Here is a 27,500-nt window from a genome sequence, read left to right on the forward strand (position 1 = left end):
CTTTAAGGGACAGAGGTCTGGTCTCGGACTCGTGGAGGCTTTAAGGGACAGAGGTCTGGTCTCGGACTCGTGGAGGCTTTAAGGAACAGAGGTCTGGTCTCGGACTCGTGGAGGCTTTAAGGGACAGAGGTCTGGTCTCGGACTCGTGGAGGCTTTAAGGGACAGAGGTCTGGTCTCGGACTCGTGGAGGCTTTAAGGGACAGAGGTCTGGTCTCGGACTCGTGGAGGCTTTAAGGGACAGAGGTCTGGTCTCGGACTCGTGGAGGCTTTAAAGGACAGAGGTCTGGTCTCGGACTCGTGGAGGCTTTAAGGGACAGAGGTCTGGTCTCGGACTCGGGAGGCTTTAAGGGACAGAGGTCTGGTCTCGGACTCGTGGAGGCTTTAAGGAACAGAGGTCTGGTCTCGGACTCGTGGAGGCTTTAAGGGACAGAGGTCTGGTCTCGGACTCGTGGAGGCTTTAAGGGACAGAGGTCTGGTCTCGGACTGGGAGGCTTTAAGGAACAGAGGTCTGGTCTCGGACTCGTGGAGGCTTTAAGGGACAGAGGTCTGGTCTCGGACTCGTGGAGGCTTTAAGGGACAGAGGTCTGGTCTCGGACTCGTGGAGGCTTTAAGGGACAGAGGTCTGGTCTCGGACAGAGGTCTGGTCAGAGGTCTGGTCTCGGACTCGTGGGAGGCTTTAAGGGACAGAGGTCTGGTCTCGGACTCGTGGAGGCTTTAAGGGACAGAGGTCTGGTCTCGGACTCGTGGAGGCTTTAAGGGACAGAGGTCTGGTCTCGGACTCGTGGAGGCTTTAAGGGACAGAGGTCTGGTCTCGGACTCGTGGAGGCTTTAAAGGACAGAGGTCTGGTCTCGGACTCGTGGAGGCTTTAAGGGACAGAGGTCTGGTCTCGGGACTCGTGGAGGCTTTACTCGTGGAGGGACAGAGGTCTGGTCTCGGACTCGTGGAGGCTTTAAGGAACAGAGGTCTGGTCTCGGACTCGTGGAGGCTTTAAGGGACAGAGGTCTGGTCTCGGACTCGTGGAGGCTTTAAGGGACAGAGGTCTGGTCTCGGACTCTGGAGGCTTTAAGGGACAGAGGTCTGGTCTCGACTCGTGGAGGCTTTAAGGGACAGAGGTCTGGTCTCGGACTCGTGGAGGCTTTAAGGGACAGAGGTCTGGTCTCGGACTCGTGGAGGCTTTAAGGGACAGAGGTCTGGTCTCGGACTCGTGGAGGCTTTAAGGGACAGAGGTCTGGTCTCGGACTCGTGGAGGCTTTAAGGGACAGAGGTCTGGTCTCGGACTCGTGGAGGCTTTAAGGGACAGAGGTCTGGTCTCGGACTCGTGGAGGCTTTAAGGGACAGAGGTCTGGTCTCGGACTCGTGGAGGCTTTAAGGGACAGAGGTCTGGTCTCGGACTCGTGGAGGCTTTAAAGGACAGAGGTCTGGTCTTTCGTGGAGGCTTTAAGGGACAGAGGTCTGGTCTCGGACTCGTTTAAGGAGGCTTTGGTCTCGGACAGAGGTCTGGTCTGGTCTCGGACTCGTGGAGGCTTTAAGGGACAGAGGTCTGGTCTCGGACTCGTGGAGGCTTTAAGGGACAGAGGTCTGGTCTCGGACTCGTGGAGGCTTTAAGGGACAGAGGTCTGGTCTCGGACTCGTGGAGGCTTTAAGGGACAGAGGTCTGGTCTCGGACTCTGGAGGCTTTAAGGGACAGAGGTCTGGTCTCGGACTCGTGGAGGCTTTAAGGGACAGAGGTCTGGTCTCGGACTCGTGGAGGCTTTAAGGGACAGAGGTCTGGTCTCGGACTCGTGGAGGCTTTAAGGGACAGAGGTCTGGTCTCGGACTCGTGGAGGCTTTAAGGGACAGAGGTCTGGTCTCGGACTCGTGGAGGCTTTAAGGAACAGAGGTCTGGTCTCGGACTCGGGAGGCTTTAAGGGACAGAGGTCTGGTCTCGGACTCGTGGAGGCTTTAAGGGACAGAGGTCTGGTCTCGGACTCGTGGAGGCTTTAAGGGACAGAGGTCTGGTCTCGGACTCGTGGAGGCTTTAAGGGACAGAGGTCTGGTCTCGGACTCGTGGAGGCTTTAAGGGACAGAGGTCTGGTCTCGGACTCGTGGAGGCTTTAAGGGACAGAGGTCTGGTCTCGGACTCGTGGAGGCTTTAAGGGACAGTCCAACAGTTGTACAAGTCAGATATATGTTTGCTGAAGGTTATCATGTTGACTATTTATTCCTCCTTCTGATTGGGTCTGACAGGGTTAAGGACAATGGCTGGCAGGACACACACACAGACACACAGACAGACACACACGCACACAAACACAGTCACACAAACGCACACACACACACACAATCGGCGCACATGCACACAGACATACACAAACGCACACACACAAACGGGTACACAAACGCATGCATTCACGCACACAAACACACAAACGCCCAAATGCATGCGCATGCAGACACACACACATGCACACACACACGCATGCAGACAGACACGCACACAAACATAGTTACACACACGCACAAACGCACACACAAAGACATACACACGCATGCACACACACACAGACAGAAAGACACACACGCACGCAGACAGACACACACACATGCGCAGACACACACAAATGCACACACGCACGCAGACAGACACACACACGCGCAGACACACACAAATGCACACACGCACGCAGACAGACTCACACAAGCACACAAACAAAGAGTTACACACACGCACAAACGTACACACATAAAGACACGCAGACACACGCATGCACACATGCACGCATGCAGACAGACACGCACACAAACAGAGTTACGCACACACACACAAAGACACACACACGCATGCACCCCACACACACAGACAGACACAGACAGACTTGCACGCACACAAACACAGAGTCACACACACGTACAAACGCACACACGCATGCACACACACACACACACAGACACACACACACACACACACATGCACACACACACGCACGCAGACAGACGCACACACGCATACTTGCCTTTTTCCCCTTTTTTTCCTACGTTTTAATAAATGTTAATGTGTTGCCTGTGTCTACCTGTTTGTCTGAATGCTGTGTCTGTTTCTTCCTCCTTGTGTTTGCGTCTGACAGGATTTAGGAGAATGGCCGAGCACGAAGGAAGAGTTCACCCTCACTGAGCGAAGAGGAAGAGGAAGAGGAAGAGGAAGAGGAAGAGGAAGAGGAGGATGGAGCGAGCTCACAGCCTCCTGCTGAGCGAGGCGGCGTGCAGTCAGCTGGCTGAACATCAGCGGCCGCAGTTCATCTTCGAGTGGCTGACCCGGCTGAAGGAACTCCTTCCTGTCACCGACAGGGTCAGTGTCACCACAGCTTTATTACAGCTTTATTACAGCTTTATTACAGCTTTATTACAGCTTTATTACAGCTGAACCACCAGGAAATCATACTGTTGGACACATTGAGCACTGGATTAGACATTGAAGGCAGCACTATATATTAATGACACACACACAGACACAGACGAACACACACACACACACACACACACAAAGACACAGACGAACACACACACACACACAAAGGGACAGACAGACACACACTCACACACAGACAGACAGACAGAGACAGACACACACACACACAGACAGACACACACACACACACACAGACAGACACACACACACACACACACAGACAGACAGAGATACACACACACACACAGACAGACACACACACACACACACACACAGACACACACACACACACACACACACACACAGACAGACAGACAGACAGACAGAGACAGACACACACACACACACACACAAAATACACAGACAGACAGACACACACACACAGACACAGACAGACACACACACACACACACACACACACACACAGACAGACAGACAGACAGAGACACACACACACACACACACAAATACACAGACAGACAGACACACATACACACACACACAGACAGACACACACACACACACACACACACACACACACACAGACAGACAGACAGACAGACAGAGACAGACACACACACACACACACACATACACACAGACAGACAGACAAACATACACACAGACACAGACAGACACACACACACACACACATACAGACAGAAATACACACAGACACACACAGACAGACACACACACACACACACAGATACAAAAAATACACACACAGACACACAGACAGACACACACAAAGACACACAGACAGAGAGACACAAACACACACACAAAGACACAGACACACACACAGACAGAGACACAGACACACACACACACACACACACACACACACACACACACACACACACACATAGGACTCCTAAGTCCTCCACTAACCTGTCTTTAAGCTGCTCTAGTTTTAGACACAGATATGATGATAATTGTCCAAGTTGATGTGAAAAAGAGACTACCACAAAGAGACACAAACTGTACAGGACATTTTTAAAACTGAAAACCGTAACATGTTCTTGAGGAAGGAGACCTTACCCCCAGCCCCCCCAGCCCCCCCAGCCCCCAGCCCCCCCCATCCTAATGCGTGCACCTAATGGCGTTTTTCCATTACATTGTACCAGCTCGATTCGACTCGGCGCACTGCGCGTCCCTTTTCCGTTGCAGATGTTAGTACCGCCTCAGCGTGGCTGGTCGTCATAGCGACTGCCGTGGGCGTGGCTCGGTAGCGTTGTATTTCCCCCCGACTCATTTCCTGGTTCTCCTTCTCCGTAAACAACATGAACTCAACGAGATAGTTAACTTTTCCTGCTCCAGATCTCCCACCGTGGTCAGAAAGAACAGGGGAGACACTTAGTTTCTCTCTCTATATGACTCTAGAGTCACTACTCGCCATCACTCTCTCACTCACTTTACCACACACACACACACACACACACACACTCACTAGGACTCTAGAGTCACTACTCGCTGCCGAGCTAATCGCCTTAACTCTAACTAACGCTAAACTATTTAAAAATGCCATCTGTCGCTAGCAATGCAGTGATCAGTGACGATTATTTCCGACCAATCGGCAGCCTGCAGGGTTTCACGTCACCTTCTCGGCTCGCCTGGAACCCTGACTCAGGAGGTGCTAAAAAAAGTACCTGCTAGCAGGTACTAGAGCTGGGCGATTTGTTTCCCTAAACAAATCTGCGATAGGTTTTCCGTTCATAAAATGCTACATGAAAGATAAAAACAAAATGATTTGAAGTTGCTTGTTGGGGCGCTATGTTTGACTTTGTTGTAAACTGACGAAAAATAAAGTTGGGCAACTCAAAGACCCAACACAACAGCAGCTAATGTACAGTACAGGCTAGAGCTGGGCGATTTCCCTAAAAAAATCTGCAATTCTTTCATAAAAAACTCGATTCTGATTTGATTTCCCCCCCCTTCCATTTCAAACAAAATAACTGTGAACTGTAAATATATTTTAAAAATATATATTTATTGTATTTAATTAAAGTGCATAAACATAAACAAAATTGCAAAGGCAAACCCTTTCTCTAAGTGAAAAGTCACTGTGCAGTGTGCAACAAAGATTGTTAAACATCCAAATTATTTATACTGTATTTGGATTAAAAAAAAAATTGATTTTTTTCCCCAGCCCTAGCAGTAGGGTTGGGTACCGAAACTCGGTGCCAATAGGGAACCGGTGCCGACGTAAACGGTAGTAACGAGACCGAATAAGAACGAAAGTTTCGGTGCCTCATTTCGGTGCCTGACTTTACGCTACACCTGACAGCATGTAACGTTAGCCTAGCTTTAGCTAGCAGCTGGATTAATCACGGTTAAAATGCTGACAGCTAACGTTAAACAGTGTAAAGTGTGACTGGGTTTCACTGTGGAGGACTTCTACAATTCATAGATATACAGTATGTTCATATGGTCGGAATTAAACTACACAGACGGTGCGTTCACTCGCAGCTGCCGTTGTCGGAATTAAACAACACAGATTCACTTAAAACAGGTAGCCTCGTGGTGCATTCACAGTAATTGTAAAATACCCTTTTCCCATCTGGGGTTCAACAGCAATTTACTGGTGAAATAAGTTATTGTTATTGTTATTACATTATTATTAAATCTTTAATTTTGACCATGGCCTTAGCAATAAACAAGTCACTGACTGTTGTTTATTACCCTTATTTTCTTTTCTTCTTTTTTTTTTTTTTTTTTTTACTTTATTGAAAAGTACCGGTTCAGGCACCGTTCAGGCACCGTTTTTAAAAGTATCGATTTAGCACCGGAATCAGAAAAAAAAACAAACGATACCCAACCCTACCTAGCAGGTACCAGGGACTTTTTTTCGTAATGGAAAACCAAAAAAGGCGAGTAGAGGCGAGGCGAGCAGGTACCATGTGACGGAAAAGCGCCAATATGTCTTCCACCGACGGAGGGAAAGTGCTGTTGTTCTGAGAATCTGTCTCTACCTTCCAGGTCGACATCAAGCAGAACCAGCGGCGTCTGATCGAGCAGCTATCGGGCGTTCTGATTGGCTCCCCTGGCCCGCCCACCCGCTGGCTGCTGGCCCACTGCGTGGCCCTGCTCTACCGCCTGGGAGACCCCATCGCTGCCAGCCTATTCGTCGACAGGTGCCATGACATCATCCGCAGCAAAGACGACTCTCCGTCGGGGCTCCCGACCCGACTGTAAGTCCGGGATGAGTTCACGGCACACAGGAAAAGATAGGAAGAACGAGTGTTCGCACACAAACAGACACAAACGGACACACACACACACACACACAGACACACACACAGAGACACACACACAAACAGAAACACACACACACACACACACACACAGAGACACACACACAAACAGAGACACACACACATACACACACAGACACACACACACAGACACAGAGACACAGACACACACAGACACACACATATACACACCCACACACACACAGAGACACACACACAGACACGCACATGCACGCACACAGACACAGAGACACACACACAAGCAAACACACACAAATATTCACGCACACAGACACACGCTCTCATGCACCCACACACACACACACACATACATACATACGCATGCACACACACAGAGAGACACACAAAGACACGCACGTACCCACACACACAGACATCACAGACACACACAGACACACACATGCACACAGACAGACAGACAGACACTGTGATTGGTCCACCACAGAGGGTAGGCGGAGCTAACACAACAGATTTGCTCTTTAACTCTCTGTGCATTCTAAAATGAGGAAGAATTGTGCAGTTAGGTTTCCACATGTCCATGAATTGAAATGTGTGTGTGCTGTAGTGTTTCAGTGTGTGTGTGCTGTTGTGTTTCAGTGTGTCTGTGCTGTTGTGTTTCAGTGTGTCTGTGCTGTAGTGTTTCAGTGTGTCTGTGCTGTTGTGTTTCAGTGTGTCTGTGCTGTTGTGTTTCAGTGTGTGTGTGCGCTGTTGTGTTTCAGTGTGTCTGTGCTGTTGTGTTTCAGTGTGTGTGTGTGCTGTAGTGTTTCAGTGTGTGTGTGTGCTGTAGTGTTTCAGTGTGTCTGTGCTGTTGTGTTTCAGTGTGTCTGTGCTGTTGTGTTTCAGTGTGTGTGTGTGCTGTAGTGTTTCAGTGTGTCTGTGCTGTTGTGTTTCAGTGTGTGTGTGCGCTGTTGTGTTTCAGTGTGTCTGTGCTGTGTTTCAGTGTGTGTGTGTGCTGTAGTGTTTCAGTGTGTGTGTGCTGTAGTGTTTCAGTGTGTGTGTGCTGTAGTGTTTCAGTGTGTGTGTGCTGTTGTGTTTCAGTGTGTCTGTGCTGTTGTGTTTCAGTGTGTCTGTGCTGTTGTGTTTCAGTGTGTGTGTGCGCTGTTGTGTTTCAGTGTGTGTGTGCTGTTGTGTTTCAGTGTGTGTGTGTGCTGTTGTGTTTCAGTGTGTGTGTGCTGTTGTGTTTCAGTGTGTGTGTGTGTGCTGTTGTGTTTCAGTGTGTGTGTGTGCGCTGTTGTGTTTCAGTGTGTGTGTGCTGTTGTGTTTCAGTGTGTGTGTGCTGTTGTGTTTCAGTGTGTGTGTGTGCTGTAGTGTTTCAGTGTGTCTGTGCTGTTGTGTTTCAGTGTGTGTGTGCGCTGTTGTGTTTCAGTGTGTGTGTGCTGTTGTGTTTCAGTGTGTGTGTGTGTGCGCTGTTGTGTTTCAGTGTGTGTGTCCTGTTGTGTTTCAGTGTGTGTGTGCTGTTGTGTTTCAGTGTGTGTGTGCGCTGTTGTGTTTCAGTGTGTGTGTGCTGTTGTGTTTCAGTGTGTGTGTGTGCTGTTGTGTTTCAGTGTGTGTCTGTGCTGTTGTGTTTCAGTGTGTCTGTGCTGTTGTGTTTCAGTGTGTGTGTGCGCTGTTGTGTTTCAGTGTGTGTGTGCTGTTGTGTTTCAGTGTGTGTGTGCTGTTGTGTTTCAGTGTGTGTGTGTGCTGTTGTGTTTCAGTGTGTGTGTGTGCTGTTGTGTTTCAGTGTGTGTGTGTGCGCTGTTGTGTTTCAGTGTGTGTGTGCTGTTCTGTTTCAGTGTGTGTGTGCTGTTGTGTTTCAGTGTGTGTGTGCTGTTGTGTTTCAGTGTGTGTGTGCTGTTGTGTTTCAGTGTGTGTCCGTGCTGTTGTGTTTCAGTGTTTCAGTGTGTGTGCTGTAGTGTGTCAGTGTGTGTGTGTGCTGTAGTGTTTCAGTGTGTGTGTGCTGTAGTGTTTCAGTGTGTGTGTGCTGTAGTGTTTCAGTGTGTGTGTGCTGTAGTGTTTCAGTGTGTGTGCTGTAGTGTTTCAGTGTGTGTGTGCTGTAGTGTTTCAGTGTGTGTGTGCTGTAGTGTTTCAGTGTGTGTGCTGTAGTGTTTCAGTGTGTGTGTGCTGTAGTGTTTCAGTGTGTGTGCTGTAGTGTTTCAGTGTGTGTGCTGTAGTGTTTCAGTGTGTGTGTGCTGTAGTGTTTCAGTGTGTGTGCTGTAGTGTTTCAGTGTGTGTGTGCTGTAGTGTTTCAGTGTGTGTGCTGTAGTGTTTCAGTGTGTGTGTGCTGTTGTGTTTCAGTGTGTGTGTGTGCTGTTGTGTTTCAGTGTGTGTGTGTGCTGTTGTGTTTCAGTGTGTGTGTGCTGTTGTGTTTCAGTGTGTGTGTGTGCTGTTGTGTTTCAGTGTGTGTGTGCTGTTGTGTTTCAGTGTGTGTGTGTGCTGTTGTGTTTCAGTGTGTGTGTGTGCGCTGTTGTGTTTCAGTGTGTGTGTGCTGTTGTGTTTCAGTGTGTGTGTGTGCTGTTGTGTTTCAGTGTGTGTGTGTGTGCTGTAGTGTTTCAGTGTGTCTGTGCTGTTGTGTTTCAGTGTGTCTGTGCTGTTGTGTTTCAGTGTGTGTGTGTGCTGTAGTGTTTCAGTGTGTCTGTGCTGTTGTGTTTCAGTGTGTGTGTGCGCTGTTGTGTTTCAGTGTGTCTGTGCTGTTGTGTTTCAGTGTGTGTGTGTGCTGTAGTGTTTCAGTGTGTGTGTGCTGTAGTGTTTCAGTGTGTGTGTGCTGTAGTGTTTCAGTGTGTGTGTGCTGTTGTGTTTCAGTGTGTTTGTGCTGTTGTGTTTCAGTGTGTCTGTGCTGTTGTGTTTCAGTGTGTGTGTGCGCTGTTGTGTTTCAGTGTGTGTGTGCTGTTGTGTTTCAGTGTGTGTGTGTGTGCGCTGTTGTGTTTCAGTGTGTGTGTGCTTTAGTGTTTCAGTGTGTCTGTGCTGTTGTGTTTCAGTGTGTGTGTGCGCTGTTGTGTTTCAGTGTGTCTGTGCTGTTGTGTTTCAGTGTGTGTGTGTGCTGTAGTGTTTCAGTGTGTGTGTGCTGTAGTGTTTCAGTGTGTGTGTGCTGTAGTGTTTCAGTGTGTGTGTGCTGTTGTGTTTCAGTGTGTCTGTGCTGTTGTGTTTCAGTGTGTCTGTGCTGTTGTGTTTCAGTGTGTGTGTGCGCTGTTGTGTTTCAGTGTGTGTGTGCTGTTGTGTTTCAGTGTGTGTGTGCGCTGTTGTGTTTCAGTGTGTGTGTGCTGTTGTGTTTCAGTGTGTGTGTGCTGTTGTGTTTCAGTGTGTGTGTGTGCTGTTGTGTTTCAGTGTGTGTGTGCTGTTGTGTTTCAGTGTGTGTGTGTGCTGTTGTGTTTCAGTGTGTGTGTGTGTGCGCTGTTGTGTTTCAGTGTGTGTGTGCTGTTGTGTTTCAGTGTGTGTGTGCTGTTGTGTTTCAGTGTGTGTGTGTGCTGTAGTGTTTCAGTGTGTCTGTGCTGTTGTGTTTCAGTGTGTGTGCGCTGTTGTGTTTCAGTGTGTGTGTGCTGTTGTGTTTCAGTGTGTGTATGCGCTGTTGTGTTTCAGTGTGTGTGTGTTGTTGTGTTTCAGTGTGTGTGTGTGTGTTTCAGTGTGTGTGTGCGCTGTTGTGTTTCAGTGTGTGTGTGCTGTTGTGTTTCAGTGTGTGTGTGTGTGCTGTTGTGTTTCAGTGTGTGTCTGTGCTGTTGGGTTTCAGTGTGTCTGTGCTGTTGTGTTTCAGTGTGTGTGTGCGCTGTTGTGTTTCAGTGTGTGTGTGCTGTTGTGTTTCAGTGTGTGTGTGCTGTTGTGTTTCAGTGTGTGTGTGTGCGCTGTTGTGTTTCAGTGTGTGTGTGCTGTTCTGTTTCAGTGTGTGTGTGCTGTTGTGTTTCAGTGTGTGTGTGCTGTTGTGTTTCAGTGTGTGTGTGCTGTTGTGTTTCAGTGTGTGTCCGTGCTGTTGTGTTTCAGTGTTTCAGTGTGTGTGCTGTAGTGTGTCAGTGTGTGTGTGTGCTGTAGTGTTTCAGTGTGTGTGTGCTGTAGTGTTTCAGTGTGTGTGTGCTGTAGTGTTTCAGTGTGTGTGTGCTGTAGTGTTTCAGTGTGTGTGCTGTAGTGTTTCAGTGTGTGTGTGCTGTAGTGTTTCAGTGTGTGTGCTGTAGTGTTTCAGTGTGTGTGTGCTGTAGTGTTTCAGTGTGTGTGTGCTGTAGTGTTTCAGTGTGTGTGCTGTAGTGTTTCAGTGTGTGTGCTGTAGTGTTTCAGTGTGTGTGTGTGCTGTAGTGTTTCAGTGTGTGTGCTGTAGTGTTTCAGTGTGTGTGCTGTAGTGTTTCAGTGTGTGTGTGCTGTAGTGTTTCAGTGTGTGTGCTGTAGTGTTTCAGTGTGTGTGTGCTGTAGTGTTTCAGTGTGTGTGCTGTAGTGTTTCAGTGTGTGTGTGCTGTTGTGTTTCAGTGTGTGTGTGTGCTGTTGTGTTTCAGTGTGTGTGTGTGCTGTTGTGTTTCAGTGTGTGTGTGCTGTTGTGTTTCAGTGTGTGTGTGTGCTGTTGTGTTTCAGTGTGTGTGTGTGCGCTGTTGTGTTTCAGTGTGTGTGTGCTGTTGTGTTTCAGTGTGTGTGTGTGCTGTTGTGTTTCAGTGTGTGTGTGTGCTGTAGTGTTTCAGTGTGTCTGTGCTGTTGTGTTTCAGTGTGTGTGTGCGCTGTTGTGTTTCAGTGTGTGTGTGCTGTTGTGTTTCAGTGTGTGTGTGCGCTGTTGTGTTTCAGTGTGTGTGTGCTGTTGTGTTTCAGTGTGTGTGTGCTGTTGTGTTTCAGTGTGTGTGTGCGCTGTTGTGTTTCAGTGTGTGTGTGCTGTTGTGTTTCAGTGTGTGTGTGTGCTGTTGTGTTTCAGTGTGTGTCTGTGCTGTTGTGTTTCAGTGTGTGTCTGTGCTGTTGTGTTTCAGTGTGTCTGTGCTGTTGTGTTTCAGTGTGTGTGTGCGCTGTTGTGTTTCAGTGTGTGTGTGCTGTTGTGTTTCAGTGTGTGTGTGCTGTTGTGTTTCAGTGTGTGTGTGTGCTGTTGTGTTTCAGTGTGTGTGTGCTGTTGTGTTTCAGTGTGTGTGTGTGCTGTTGTGTTTCAGTGTGTGTGTGTGCGCTGTTGTGTTTCAGTGTGTGTGTGCTGTTCTGTTTCAGTGTGTGTGTGCTGTTGTGTTTCAGTGTGTGTGTGCTGTTGTGTTTCAGTGTGTCCGTGCTGTTGTGTTTCAGTGTTTCAGTGTGTGTGCTGTAGTGTGTCAGTGTGTGTGTGTGCTGTTGTGTTTCAGTGTGTGTGCTGTAGTGTTTCAGTGTGTGTGTGCTGTTGTGTTTCAGTGTGTGTGTGTGCTGTTGTGTTTCAGTGTGTGTGTGCTGTTGTGTTTCAGTGTGTGTGTGTGCTGTTGTGTTTCAGTGTGTGTGTGCTGTAGTGTTTCAGTGTGTGTGCTGTAGTGTTTCAGTGTGTGTGCTGTAGTGTTTCAGTGTGTGTGTGCTGTAGTGTTTCAGTGTGTGTGTGCTGTAGTGTTTCAGTGTGTGTGCTGTAGTGTTTCAGTGTGTGTGCTGTAGTGTTTCAGTGTGTGTGCTGTAGTGTGTCAGTGTGTGTGTGTGCTGTAGTGTTTCAGTGTGTGTGTGCTGTGTGTTTCAGGGCGGCCATTGCGTGTCTTGGTGCTCTGTTTGAGCAGCTCGGCCGGATGCTCTTCGGCTCCTTCAAAGACACTCTGACCAGCCTGCTGAAGGCCATGAAGAGCGCAGAGGTCTGTCTGTCTCTCACTGTGTCTGTCTACCTCTCACTGTGTCTGTCTGCCTCTCACTGTGTCTGTCTGCCTCTCACTGTGTCTGTCTGCCTCTCACTGTGTCTGTCTGCCTCTCACTGTGTCTGTCTGCCTCTCACTGTGTCTGTCTGTCTCTCACTGTGTCTGTCTGCCTCTCACTGTGTCTGTCTGTCTCTCACTGTGTCTGTCTGTCTCTCACTGTGTCTGTCTGCCTCTCACTGTGTCTGTCTACCTCTCACTGTGTCTGTCTGTCTCTCACTGTGTCTGTCTGTCTCTCACTGTGTCTGTCTGCCTCTCACTGTGTCTGTCTCTCACTGTGTCTGTCTGTCTCTCACTGTGTCCGTCTGCCTCTCACTGTGTCTGTCTGCCTCTCACTGTGTCTGTCTGTCTCTCACTGTGTCTGTCTGTCTCTCACTGTGTCTGTCTGCCTCTCACTGTGTCTGTCTCTCAGTGTGTCTGTCTGTCTCTCACTGTGTCTGTCTGCCTCTCACTGTGTCTGTCTGCCTCTCACTGTGTCTGTCTGTCTCTCACTGTGTCCGTCTGCCTCTCACTGTGTCTGTCTGCCTCTCACTGTGTCTGTCTGTCTCTCACTGTGTCTGTCTGCCTCTCACTGTGTCTGTCTGTCTCTCACTGTGTCTGTCTGCCTCTCACTGTGTCTGTCTGCCTCTCACTGTGTCCGTCTGCCTCTCACTGTGTCTGTCTGCCTCTCACTGTGTCCGTCTGCCTCTCACTGTGTCTGTCTGCCTCTCACTGTGTCTGTCTGCCTCTCACTGTGTCTGTCTGTCTCTCACTGTGTCCGTCTGCCTCTCACGGTGTCTGTCTGTCTCTCACTGTGTCTGTCTGTCTCTCACTGTTACTGTCTGTCTCTCACTGTGTCTGTCTGCCTCTCACTGTGTCTGTCTGCCTCTCACTGTGTCTGTCTGTCTCTCACTGTGTCCGTCTGCCTCTCACGGTGTCTGTCTGCCTCTCACTGTGTCTGTCTGTCTCTCACTGTGTCCGTCTGCCTCTCACTGTGTCTGTCTGCCTCTCACTGTGTCTGTCTCTCACTGTGTCTGTCTGTCTCTCACTGTGTCTGTCTGCCTCTCACTGTGTCCGTCTGTCTCTCACTGTGTCTGTCTGCCTCTCACTGTGTCTGTCTGCCTCTCACTGTGTCTGTCTGTCTCTCACTGTGTCCGTCTGTCTCTCACTGTGTCTGTCTGCCTCTCACTGTGTCTGTCTGCCTCTCACTGTGTCTGTCTGTCTCTCACTGTGTCTGTCTGCCTCTCACTGTGTCCGTCTGTCTCTCACTGTGTCCGTCTGCCTCTCACTGTGTCTGTCTGCCTCTCACTGTGTCTGTCTGCCTCTCACTGTGTCTGTCTGCCTCTCACTGTGTCTGTCTGTCTCTCACTGTGTCCGTCTGCCTCTCACGGTGTCTGTCTGTCTCTCACTGTGTCTGTCTGTCTCTCACTGTTACTGTCTGTCTCTCACTGTGTCTGTCTGCCTCTCACTGTGTCTGTCTGCCTCTCACTGTGTCTGTCTGTCTCTCACTGTTACTGTCTGCCTCTCACTGTGTCTGTCTGTCTCTCACTGTGTCTGTCTGTCTCTCAGTTTGTCTGCATTTCATCTTTTCTAACCACTTTACATCACACACATATTTATTTTCTATCTTTTCTTCAATAGAACATGTTGTTGACCAGATAATGGATCACTATATAATAGAACTATATAAATGACTCCTGGTGTGGGACATCCACACCCATCTAAAGAGCAACGTTAGAACCATTTCCTTCTTCTCACATCTAATATCCCACTAAAGAGAGATGTGGTTCTGGTTCTTGGTGTGGTCCCTCCACGCCCTGCTGTCTCCTGGCAGGTGTTGCATATTGTAAACTTGTTATCTTCTGACCACACGCTGAAGAATGTCCAAACAGCTGACATGTTGCAGGTTAAAGCGTAACTCTCGCCAAATTATAATAACCTAGGGTGTTTTTGTGAATGTACGTGAGTCAAACTTTAGTTTAAAAGCATATTTAGGACCGAATCGCCACTTTTAAGATTCACCGTATTCTCGTTTTTGGGTCAAATGGCCTTTTGAATGGGAGTGATAGGGGCACTCTCATGCTAGTCTCAAAATAGCTATTTTGAGACTAGCATGAGAGTGCCCCCTAAATTAGGTTAGGTTAGATTACTTTACTTTATTGGTAACCGTAGGTAAACTAGTTTCACAGTCTAAGAGGCAGGACATCCTTAAAGCTTTGTAGATCACAACATAACATACAACACACAAAACATTAAAACACGTACAGTACAGGCCAAAAGTTTGGACACACCTTCTCATTCAATGCGTTTCCTTTTTATTTTCATGACTATTTACATTGTAGATTCTCACTGAAGGCATCAAAACTATGAATGAACACATATGGAATTATGTACTTAACAAAAAAGTGAGAAATAACTGAAAACATGTCTTATATTTTAGATTCTTCAAAGTAGCCACCCTTTGCTTTTTTATTAATAAGGGAAATCATTCCACTAATGAACCCTGACAAAGCACACCTGTGAAGGTAAAACCATTTCAGGTGACTACCTCATGAAGCTCATTGAGAGAACACCAAGGGTTTGCAGAGTTATCAAAAAAAGCAAAGGGTGGCTACTTTGAGGAATCTAAAATATAAGACATGTTTTCAGTTATTTCACACTTTTTGTTAAGTACATAATTCCATATGTGTTCATTCATAGTTTTGATGCCTTCAGTGAGAATCTACAATGTAAATAGTCATGAAAATAAAAAGGAAACACATTGAATGAGAAGGTGTGTCCAAACTTTTGGCCTGTACTGTAAAACAGGTAATAAAACGTAAAAGAAGAAAAGAGAGGAATAGAAAACAGTACATGACATGACCAAAGTGCTTGTGCGTTTTGTAAAAATAATTTTACCGTTTGTTTAACAGAGTGATTGCTTCTTTTTAAATCTTGTAGTTCTGCAACCAAGAACTTCTAGCCTCCGTCCAGAAGGAAGATACTGGAGTTCCCTATTCAGAGCATGTAGACTATCTTCTTTGACAGTCATAGATAGCCCTAAATAGCTATTTTGAGACTAGCATGAGAGTGCCCCTATCACTCCCATTCAAAAGGCCATTAAACCCAAAAACGAGAATATGGTGAATCTTAAAAGTGGCGATTTGGTCCTAAATATGCTTTTAAACTAAAGTTTGACTCACGTACATTCACAAAAATACCCTAGGGTGCATTTTGGCGAGAGTTACGCTTTAATTGACAAGGTTCCACACATGTGGGAGAATAGTGCCGACACGCTGATTTGATTTGATTTATTGGGATCTCCATTAGCTGGGGCCGTAGCCACAGCTGTTCTTCCTGGAGTCCACCCACAGCTTGTGCAGGTATACGTTGCCGTGCATCATTATGTTAAAAACAACCACCAAAAAACAACATTCAATACATCACTGAAAGAAAAACAACGAAAATAATAACAACATTCAACACAACACACAACACAGCACCTAGTTTAAATTATTCCCAAACCGTAGAGATGAGATTATAATATGACCAAGCAAATCCACACAGAGAGCCCTCAATGATACTAACCGCATTGGTTGTAGCGTTGACATCGTCGGCATGAAATCGGCATATGTCTGACCTGCCGCTCGCCGGTCATGGCCGGCGAACACACTGTAAAAAACATCTCCTCACTATCTGCTAGCTGCCTGTCCCCTGAACACACTGTAAAAAACATCTCCTCACTATCTGCTAGCTGCCTGTCCCCTGAACACACTGTAAAAAACATCTCACTATCTGCTAGCTGTCTGTCCCCTGAACACACTGTAAAAAACATCTCCTCACTATCTGCTAGCTGCCTGTCCCCTGAACACACTGTAAAAAACATCTCCTCACTATCTGCTGGCTGTCTGTCCCCTGAACACACTGTAAAAAACATCTCCTCACTATCTGCTAGCTGTCTGTCCCCTGAACACACTGTAAAAAACATCTCCTCACACTCACAGCCTAAAAAACGTGTCAAATCCCTTAGAGCACCTTTTTAAAAGAGGATTGAAGCAGGATATGAGCAGGGGAAGTGATTCCTCGTCTCCCCCCCTCTCAGTCTCAGGGTCGATACGAGATCATGCTGAGTTTGGAGAAGATCCTGCGAGGTTTGGGCGCCAGCGCCGTGCCGTGTCACCGAGACGTCTACAAGGCGGCAAGGGCCTGTCTGACGGACCGGTCCATGGCCGTACGCTGCGCCGCTGCCGAGGTAACGGAGACCTCCTCATAATCACACACACACACACACAGATGCACGCAAACACACACATACACACACACACACAGACGCACAGACACATACACACATACACACACACACACATACACAGATGCACACACACACAGACGCACACACACAGACGCACACACACACACACATACACAGATGCACGCACACACACAGACACACACACACACACACACACACACAGACGCACACACAGACGCACACACACACACACATACACAGATGCACGCACACACACAGACACACACATACACAGATGCACACACACACAGACGCACACACGCAGACGCACACACACAAACACACACACAGACGCACACACAGGCACACACACACACACACAGATGCATACACAAGCACAGACACACAAACACACACACAGATGCACGCACAGAGACACAGGCACACACACATATGCACGCACACACACAAGCGCACACACAAACACACAAATACATACACTAACACAGACAGACGCACACACACACATACACATACACAGATGCACGCACACACACAGACGCACACACACACACACATACACAGATGCACACACACACACAGACACACACACACACATACACACATACACAGATGCACACACACACAGACGCACACACACAGACACACACACACACACATACACAGATGCACGCACACACACACACACACAGATGCATACACAAGCACAGACACACACAAACGCACACACAGATGCACGCACAGAGACACAGGCACACACACACACACATATGCACGCACACACAAGCGCACACACAATCACATAAATACATACACTAACACAGACAGACGCGCACACACGCACAGACACAGGTGCACACACACACACACACACACAGGCGTCTTGAAACACCTGTAATCTAAACCTTATAACTCACAGGAGGAGACAGAAGATAATACACTAATTTGTACAGTGTCTCCATCTCACAGAGAAGATCACTTAGACACAAAAACATGGGGGGAAAAGTGTCTCCCGGACGAAAGAACCAGTAGTTACCCTTTAAGTTTTCGGTGTCGTCCCGTCAGTGTCTGCTGGAGCTGCAGAGGGAGGCCACCTTCCTGTGGACCAGCGAGCTGGAGAACGTGGCCACACTGTGCTTCAGAGCCTTCGAAGGATCCAACTACAGTGTCCGAGTGTCTGTGGCCAAGCTGCTGGGAACTCTGCTGGCTGCTGCTGTGGAGCCACGGCAGCCTACCGGTACGGCCACTAGGGTTGGGCATCGTTTGGATTTTAACGATGCTGATTCCAATTCCGATTCTTCCTTTCGACTCCGGTTCTCATCGATTCTCGATTCCGATTCTTTGAGTGGTGGAGTTGAAACGGGTCACATGCTTATTTCACAATAATAAACAAATGAGAGGAAAGTTTTATTTTGATTCAAAGGTGGGTTGCAGTTTGACGGGGCTTTTTCAACGTTAAATAAAGCCATGCTAGAGCTCCGCTTACTGAGCTCCAAGGTTGCAAGACAACAAGCGCCTGGCTGCTACGGAAACCCAAACTTGCGCATATTAAATTGGAAAGTGATGATCGGATATGAAACCAAATCCTCCAAACGATTCCAATAAAGAAACGATTCCGATGGAATCTGTTCTCGATTCCCAACCCTAACAGCAACACAGGGGAGGGTTAGCAGGCGCTACTGGGCCACGAATGCGAATGGGATTAAAATACCCTAAAGAGTGTGGAAGAGCTTCCTCTTGGCATCTGTCTGATGTCTCTGAGAACAGCCGCTACATGCTATTTAACCCTTGTGTTGTCTAAAGGTCAAATTTGACCCGTTTTTCAAAATGTCTATATCAGAAATATGGGTTTCTTTTTAACTACCTAATTGGAATGATTCCATATAATGCGCATCGCATTGCAATTGCATTGTTTTCTACAACAAAAGATTGGATGGATGGATGGATGGATGGATGGATGGATGGATGGGTGGGTGGGTGGGTGGATGGATGGGTGGGTGGATGGATGGGTGGATGGGTAGATGGATGGATGGATGGGTAGATGGGTGGGTGGATGGATGGATGGGTAGATGGATGGGTGGATGGATGGGTGGATGGGTGGATGGGTGGATAGATGGAAGGATGGGTGGATGGATGGGTGGATGGATGGGTGGATAGATGGATGGATGGGTGGGTGGGTGGATGGGTGGGTGGATGGATGGGTAGATGGATGGATAGGTGGGTGGGTGGATGGATGGGTGGGTGGATGGGTGGGTGGATAGATGGGTAGATGGAGGAATGGGTGGGTGGGTGGATGGATGGTTGGGTAGATGGATGGATAGGTGGATGGATGGGTGGGTGGATGGATGGATGGGTGGATGGATGGATGGGTGGATAGGTGGGCGGGTGGGTGGATGGATGGATGGGTGGATAGATGGATGGATGGATGGGTGGGTGGATGGATGGGTAGATGGATGGGTGGGTGGATGGATGGATGGGTGGGTGGATAGGTGGGCGAGTGGGTGGATGGATGGATGGGTGAATGGATGGATGGGTGGGTGGATAGATGGGTAGATGGATGAATGGATGGGTGGATAGATGGGTGGGTGGGTGGATGGATGGGTAGATGGATGGGTGGGTGGATGGATGGGTAGATGGATGGGTGGGTGGATGGATGGGTAGATGGATGGGTGGATGGATGGATGGATGGGTGGGTGGATGGATGGGTGGATGGATGGATGGATGGATGGATGGGTAGATGGATGGGTGGATGGATGGATGGATGGATGGATGGATGGATGGGGGTGGATGGGTGGATGGATGATAAAGTGTTTCCTTGTGTTCCCAGCAGCCCCGCGTCAGGCTGTGCGTGGACGGAGCTCTCTGGAGGAGGTGATGGATGTGTTGTCGGGGGGGTTCCTGCGGGGGTGGTTTCCTCCGAGCCAGCGGAGACATGCTGAAGGGCACGACCTCCGTCAGCAAGGACATCCGCATCGGAGTCACGCAGGTCAGTCGCCATGGCAACGAGTAGATTAAGGGGGAACTTGATTTAAAGGGGTGATTTAGAATGATTATATTGGGTATTTCACACTGTTCCTTAAAGGACCACTCCGACTTATTGGTACTTTTATCTTATTCACCGTAACCCCCAGAGTTAGACCAGTCCATACATACCCTTCTCATCTCCGTGAGTGCTGTAATGCTGTCTGACGGCTCCAGCGGCATCAGGTCAGCACAGATCCTGCAGGTAACTGGTTCCAGTAATCCTACTGCTCCCAATAAGTGACAAAATATTGCCAACATGTTCCTATTTACATGTTGTGATTTATAGAGTCACAGCATGTACGTAAAACAACGTAACATGAGACACAATATAGTTCCCGGTTTGTTTACAGTTAGAAGATGGCTGTGTCTCATGTTACGTTGTTTTTTGTACACGCTGTGACTCTACAAATCACAACATGTAAATAGGAACATTTTGGAGTTATTTTGTCACTTATTGGGAGCAGTAGGCTAGTTGGAACCAGTTACCTGCAGGATCTGTGCTAGGCTAAGCTAATGCTGGAACCGTCAGACAGCCTTACAACACGCACAGAGATGAGAAGGGTATGTATGGACTAGTCTAACTCTGGGGGTTACGGTGAATAAGATAAACTCCTAATAAGTTGGCGTGTTCCTTTAAGGTCACCTATTAGGGTATGTAACATCGGTTGGGCTGAAAATGGCCTGGTTGATATTTTATGGGCCCTTATGTGGAACGAGAGCTTTTCTTCCAAATATGGTATGCTCATGAATATTTAGATGAGCTGCGCATTGATTGGTCGACATAAACACACATTGGAGACGAGACAGCAGGTCTCATATTTCAGACACTGCAAAGTTTTGTTACTAAATTCACTTTTGAGACTTTTTTCATGCAATAAATCAACTATATAAAGCTGAAATATGGGCCGTTTTATGAAAATTGATGGCTAATTGTAAATTTGGTAAGACGTGTCGGACCTCATGGGACTATTTTTGGGCATTTGGCCCGATCCGGACTCTAATGTGTACCGAGTCGACCGTTCTCTGTGACGAACGCCGTGCAACCAGTAACCAGTAACATGGCTCAAACGACTGGTCATGACTGTTATCCAAGATGACGTCTGCATGTAAACATTAACACTACTGTCTTTATAATCTATCTTTCTAATAAACTGTCTGTACACTTACAGAGTTCTCAATGCTTCAGTATACATGTAGGACCCTCATTATGCTACCGTGGAAGTGTGGTGATATTTGGAGCCTTGTTAGTGGTATAGAAATAGCGATTTACCATCTGCTAGCGCTAGCAGCTAACCACCAGGTTTGCGGTAGCTTGTTTAAAGCTACAGACACATTAGATTAGCATGAAAACATGTCCCAGAGAACGGCCGACTCGGTTCACATATGTTATTAACCCCTATAGGTTCATTTTGCGCCAGAATTGTCCTTTCTTAACTTTCTGTGCATCAGAGGTCACCTGGATTACTTTTAACCACTTCCTCAATGACTAACACAGCTCCTTTGCAACGAGCACATACGCACATTTTGTTAATAAACTATTTCTACTAGGGCTGCCACCCCTTAGTCGATTAGACGACTAATCGGTCGACTAAGATTTCTTCAGTCGATTAGTCGTTTTTTATGCTTATTCATACTTAATACTTATTTCCAAGAAACTTCTGAGCACATTTATGGTAAACACAAGATTTAAAGTGGTGCTTTTGCAGGATTAATTGTGGAGAAACTCAGTTTTACAGATGGTTAATTAACTACATTTATATTGTGCTTCTCTAGTCTTAACCACCTCTCAAAGCACACAGCTCTGTCAAGTAAATCAACTAATCGATTAGTCGACAATATCGTATAAGTGTTAGTCGACTAAGAATTTCTTTAGTCGAGGACAGCCCTAATTTCTTCCCTCCCCAGGCCTGCGTGGTCTTCGTCTCCACCCTGGGCGGCTCCTGGTTGGAGGGGAACTTCCCGGCCTTCCTGTCCCTGCTGATGGAGCTGGCGTCCCACGGCCGGGCCACGCAGACGCCTGGCGATGCCGCGGTGACCCGATGCTGCGTCTCCTTCATCCTGAGGAGCACCCTGGGGTCTCTGCTGGGGGAGAAGGCTCAGACCAACGCCGCCAAGCAGCTCTGCCTCGCCGTGGCGGCACAGAAACCGGCCATCGGTGAGCACAAAGACTTCCCTCTGCCGAAACAGCATCTCTTCAAGAATTACAAATACCAACTTGTGCCTTTTTGAAGTGCCCATATTATGAAAAAAAACACTTTTTCTGGGATTTGGGGTGTTATTTTGTGTCTCTGGTGCTTCCACACGCATACAAACTTTGAAAAAAATCCATCCATGGTGTTCTGAGTGAGATACGGTTTCTGAATGTGTCCTGCCTTCAGTCTCCTGGTGAGCTGGTCAACATCTAACCTGACTCCACCAGATGGATAGCTTCCCATTAGCTCGGCATATCCATCTGGGAACTTTCCGTTGGAGAACTTTTGGGAAGGAGCGAAAATACCTGTTAGCTGATTGGATAATCCATCTGTCTATCACCACCTATAGTTGGTGATAGACGGGCCAAATCAACCAATCAGATCCACGAAGCGTATGGAAAATACAACCACAAGCCAGGCTACCCCTGCTGCTGCTGCAGGCAAAGCATAGCTCGTTAGCTTGAAGCTATAACATGTCGGTAAAGGAGATTTGCCGTTTGTGTAACGAGAATTTAGGAATAAAAGGCCCCATTTCAGGTTCCCAGTCCATATTCCAAAAGAAGGATCCAAGAGGAAAAAGCATTAGCGAGCAGCTAACAGAATTAGGGCTACCGCTGTCTGAAAATCCTGGTTAGCTGATTGGATAAACCATCTGTCTATCACCACCTAAACCCACCTCAAAACCAACACTGATTGGCCCGGCTGTTTGGCGAACGGCTCCAAATTTCCTCTATCTCAAGATGCCAGACTGATCTGAGAGGAGAAAACTGGAGCTCGCCAGATCAGGATGGTCTCACCAGGCTAGTCAAAATCGGCACGGCTTGTGATGTCACAAGCCAAAAGGAGCTGGCTAACCGCAACCATTAGCTCGTAGCTCTTAGCGTTAGCATGCTAACGCTAATGCGTGTGTGTGTGTGTGTGTTTTTAGATGCAGCTCTGACCGATGGGAACGTTGAGACCAGAGTCTCTGCTGCAGACGTCGCAGCCAGTCAGCACATGTTGGTCTGCTGCCTGCTGGAACTGGGAGGACTCATACAGGGACTGGGAACCACTGCAGCCCCCCTCCTCACTGACAGCAGCACAGGTCTCACACACACACACGGACACACACACACACACACACACACACACACACACACACTTTAACCATTTATTTATGTCCACATAAGGAAAAATAGTACAGGGACACAAATATTACAGATGCAGTACAATACATACACAAACTCATGGACCTGTGACACGCAGCAGGTCTTCACAATATCACTTAACAAGCACAATACTCACTTCTTAAGAGTATAACTAGCACAATACTCAGTTCTTAAGGGTATAACTAGCACAATACTCAGTTCTTAAGGGTATAACTAGCACAATACTCAGTTCTTAAGAGTATAACTAGCACAATACTCAGTTCTTAAGAGTATAACTAGAACAATACTCACTTCTTAAGGGTATAACTAGCACAATACTCAGTTCTTAAGAGTATAACTAGAACAATACTCACTTCTTAAGGGTATAACTAGCACAATACTCACTTCTTAAGGGTATAAGTAGCACAATACTCACTTCTTAAGGGTATAACTAGCACAATATTCACTTCTTAAGGGTATAAGTAGCACAATACTCACTTGTTAAGGGTATAACTAGCACAATACTCACTTCTTAAGGGTATAAGTAGCACAATACTCACTTCTTAACGGTATAACTAGCACAATACTCACTTCTTAAGGGTATAAGTAGCACAATACTCACTTCTTAAGGGTATAACTAGCACAATACTCACTTCTTAAGAGTATAACTAGCACAATACTCAGTTCTTAAGGGTATAAGTAGCACAATACTCACTTCTTAAGGGTATAACTAGCACAATACTCACTTCTTAAGGGTATAAGTAGCACAATACTCACTTCTTAAGGGTATAAGTAGCACAATACTCACTTCTTAAGAGTATAACTAGCACAATACTCACTTCTTAAGGGTATAACTAGCACAATACTCACTTCCTAAGAGTATAACTAGCACAATACTCACTTCTTAAGGGTATAACTAGCACAATACTCACTTCTTAAGAGTATAACTAGCACAATACACACTTCTTAAGAGTATAACTATCACAATACACACTTCTTAAGGGTATAACTAGCACAATACTCACTTCTTAAGGGTATAAGTAGCACAATACTCACTTCTTAACGGTATAACTAGCACAATACTCACTTCTTAAGGGTATAAGTAGCACAATACTCACTTCTTAAGGGTATAACTAGCACAATACTCACTTCCTAAGAGTATAACTAGCACAATACTCACTTCTTAAGGGTATAACTAGCACAATACTCACTTCTTAAGAGTATAACTAGCACAATACACACTTCTTAAGAGTATAACTATCACAATACACACTTCTTAAGGGTATAACTAGCACAATACTCACTTCTTAAGGGTATAAGTAGCACAATACTCACTTCTTAACGGTATAACTAGCACAATACTCACTTCTTAAGGGTATAAGTAGCACAATACTCACTTCTTAAGGGTATAACTAGCACAATACTCACTTCTTAAGAGTATAACTAGCACAATACTCAGTTCTTAAGGGTATAACTAGCACAATACTCAGTTCTTAAGAGTATAACTAGCACAATACTCAGTTCTTAAGGGTATAACTAGCACAATACTCAGTTCTTAAGAGTATAGCTAGCACAATACTCACTTCTTAAGAGTATAACTAGCACAAAACTCAGTTCTTAAGGGTATAAGTAGCAGCGTCTCCGCCATATGTGGCGGCTGCCAATAATAGCAGATATGGCGCAGTATTTTGCAAGCTGTTTAGCCTCTTTTGGGCCATCCCAAGTTGTTGCAGCCCTCTGACTACCAGCCTGTGTGTGTTTCCTAGGCCAAATATGAAAACTAGTAGTGGGCACCTATAGCCCAGCTCTGAGATGGTGTTTAGGACACACAGACACACGGTCTTAAACTAGCAAAGACCCTTGGGTAGTGTTGGGTACTTGGGTACGAGACTAAATAAGTTCGTCAACAACCTTTTCCATGACTAAGACGAGACAATGACGAGACTGCGCCAATGTCCAAAAACGCTGACTAAGACTAAATTAACTTGCATTATTGTTGACGAAAAAAGACGAGACTAAAATGTTTTACATAACATAAAAACTAAGATAAAATCTCTCTTCATTTTCGTCTACAATCGTCTCTACTTTTTCATCTTGAGATAGAATATTCAGCTGTTACCGAGACCCGGTGCTACGGCACCGACAGGTGCCCTAACGACCGGTATCTACCGGACTGAATAGCAACGCAGATTTAGGTGCCACTTCCTGCTCTTCTCTCTGATGCTCCTAAACAGACGTTAGAGTCAACCGAAATATCGTTGCACGGGGCGCTAGTTAACACTACACTTGGCAGCAGGTAACGTTAGCATACCGTTAGCTAGTTAACACTACACTTGACAGCAGGTAACGTTAGCCTACCGTTAGCTAGTTAACACTACACTTGGCAGCAGGCAACGTTAGCATACCGTTAGCTAGTTAACACTACACTTGGCAGCAGGTAACGTTAGCCTACCGTTAGCTAGTTAACACTACACTTGGCAGCAGGTAACGTTAGCCTACCGTTAGCTAGTTAACACTACACTTGGCAGCAGGTAACGTTAGCCTACCGTTAGCTAGTTAACACTACACTTGATAGCAGGTAACGTTAGCCTACTGTTAGCTAGTTAACACTACACTTGATAGCAGGTAACGTTAGCCTACCGTTAGCTAGTTAACACTACACTTGACAGCAGGTAACGTTAGCCTACCGTTAGCTAGTTAACACTACACTTGACAGCAGGTAACGTTAGCCTACCGTTAGCTAGTTAACACTACACTTGGCAGCAGGTAACGTTAGCCTACTGTTAGCTAGCAGTTGGAGTGAATACGGTTACAATGCTGACAACTAAACGGTGTAAAGGTTTGTCTCTATTTCCAACACAAGACGTACGACAGTCTAAAAAACAACATAGATGTTGCGTTCACTTGAAATACGCCTCGCCAGCTTCGTGCTGCATTTATTTTAGTGTAAAATATCCCTTTGCCATGCAGCGGTTGTTTTTGTCGTTTACTGCTGAAATAAGGAAGAGGCTCAATATTTATATAACTTTATAGCATTTATTTATTTTTATAACTATTTGACTGAAATGGTTATCAGAAATAATTTATTTAAAAAAAAGACTAAAATGTTTTGACTAAAACGATGAGACTTTTAGTCGACTAAAACTTGACTAACAACATTTTTTGACTAAGACTAAATTAAAAATAGGTGACAAAATTAACACTACACTTAGTTGGGACTTTGCACTGCGCCAGTTGCAAGATGGGGTCTAATGGATGTTAATACTTCTCCAGCCCAAGCAGATTTTCATTCTGGACCCCCAGATGTGCTTCCCTGTAAATCTTCTTTTCTTTTCTTTTTTTTAAAGTTCTATTTATTGGTATTTAACAGACGTTACACAACAAAAACATGTCCCACCCCAACCCACACCCTAACATACTCTTGTGGTTACAAAAAGGAATAAGATAGTTTAAAAACCTTTAAACAAATAGACAGTCTACTAGGGCTGCCACCTCTTACTCGATTAGTCGACTAATCGGTCGTTTTGGTCTTAGTCGACTAAGATTTCTTCAGTCGACTAGTCATTTTTTATGCTTATTCATGCTTAATTACTCATTTCCAAGAAACTTCTGAGCACATTTATGGTAAACACAAGATTTAAAGTGGTGCTTTTGCAGGATTAATTGTGGAGAAACTCAGTTTTACAGATGGTTAATTAACTACATTTATATTGTGCTTTTCTAGTCTTAACCACCTCTCAAAGCGCACAGCTCTGCCAATTAAATCAACTAATCGATTAGTCGACAAAATCCTATAAGTGTTAGTCGACTAAGAATTTCTTTAGTCGAGGACAGCCCTACAGTCTACAGTACACCATATCCTAAAGCAAGAAAAGGGAAGAAAGAAAAATCAAACATAAAAATAAAATGAGTAAATAAAAAGAAAGAATAAGAAAAAGAAAAAGAAGAGCCACACCTAAAGTCTAAATTAGAGATGTTCCGATACATTGGTATCGGCTCCGATACTGCCTAAAACGCTGGTATCGGGAGGTACTGGAGTTAATGCGCCGATCCAATACCACGTAATAAAGCCCTGAAGAAAATCTACGTTAAAGTAGTTTATTTATGTTCTTTTGTTATAACTGACTGTCAAAGTGGACAATAAAAGAAAGTTCTGGGGCATTCATTGTTTGTGTTTGTTCATGTTTCACAAAGATAGAAATAATATCACATCCATACAGGGATAGTAGTATACAGCTGTTATACATCATATCACCATACAGAGATAGTAGTATACAGCTGTTATACATCATATCACATCCATACAGGGATAGTACAGCTGTTAAAACATAATGAAATATATGACACTCTGGTATCGGATCGGTACTCGGTATCGGCCGATACGCAAGTTCAGGTATCAGAATCGGTATCGGGAAGCAAAAAATG

At 46.2% G+C, this 27,500-nt stretch overlaps 1 protein-coding gene across 1 annotated transcript in view; it reads left to right on the forward strand.

The window, feature by feature from the left end:
* heatr5a (HEAT repeat containing 5a) overlaps positions 1–27,500 on the forward strand; it is an 88,523-nt gene that overhangs the window by 4,616 nt on the left and 56,407 nt on the right. The window contains 9 exon segments of the mRNA XM_028565830.1: positions 3,106–3,326; positions 6,429–6,640; positions 12,336–12,444; positions 16,562–16,711; positions 17,798–17,969; positions 19,563–19,638; positions 19,640–19,718; positions 21,662–21,911; positions 22,877–23,032. Coding sequence (XP_028421631.1) covers positions 3,201–3,326; positions 6,429–6,640; positions 12,336–12,444; positions 16,562–16,711; positions 17,798–17,969; positions 19,563–19,638; positions 19,640–19,718; positions 21,662–21,911; positions 22,877–23,032 — 1,330 coding nt within the window. The 5' untranslated portion in view covers positions 3,106–3,200.

Source organism: Perca flavescens, chromosome 20, assembly GCF_004354835.1.
Source record: "Perca flavescens isolate YP-PL-M2 chromosome 20, PFLA_1.0, whole genome shotgun sequence".
NCBI classification, from domain to species: domain Eukaryota; kingdom Metazoa; phylum Chordata; class Actinopteri; order Perciformes; family Percidae; genus Perca; species Perca flavescens.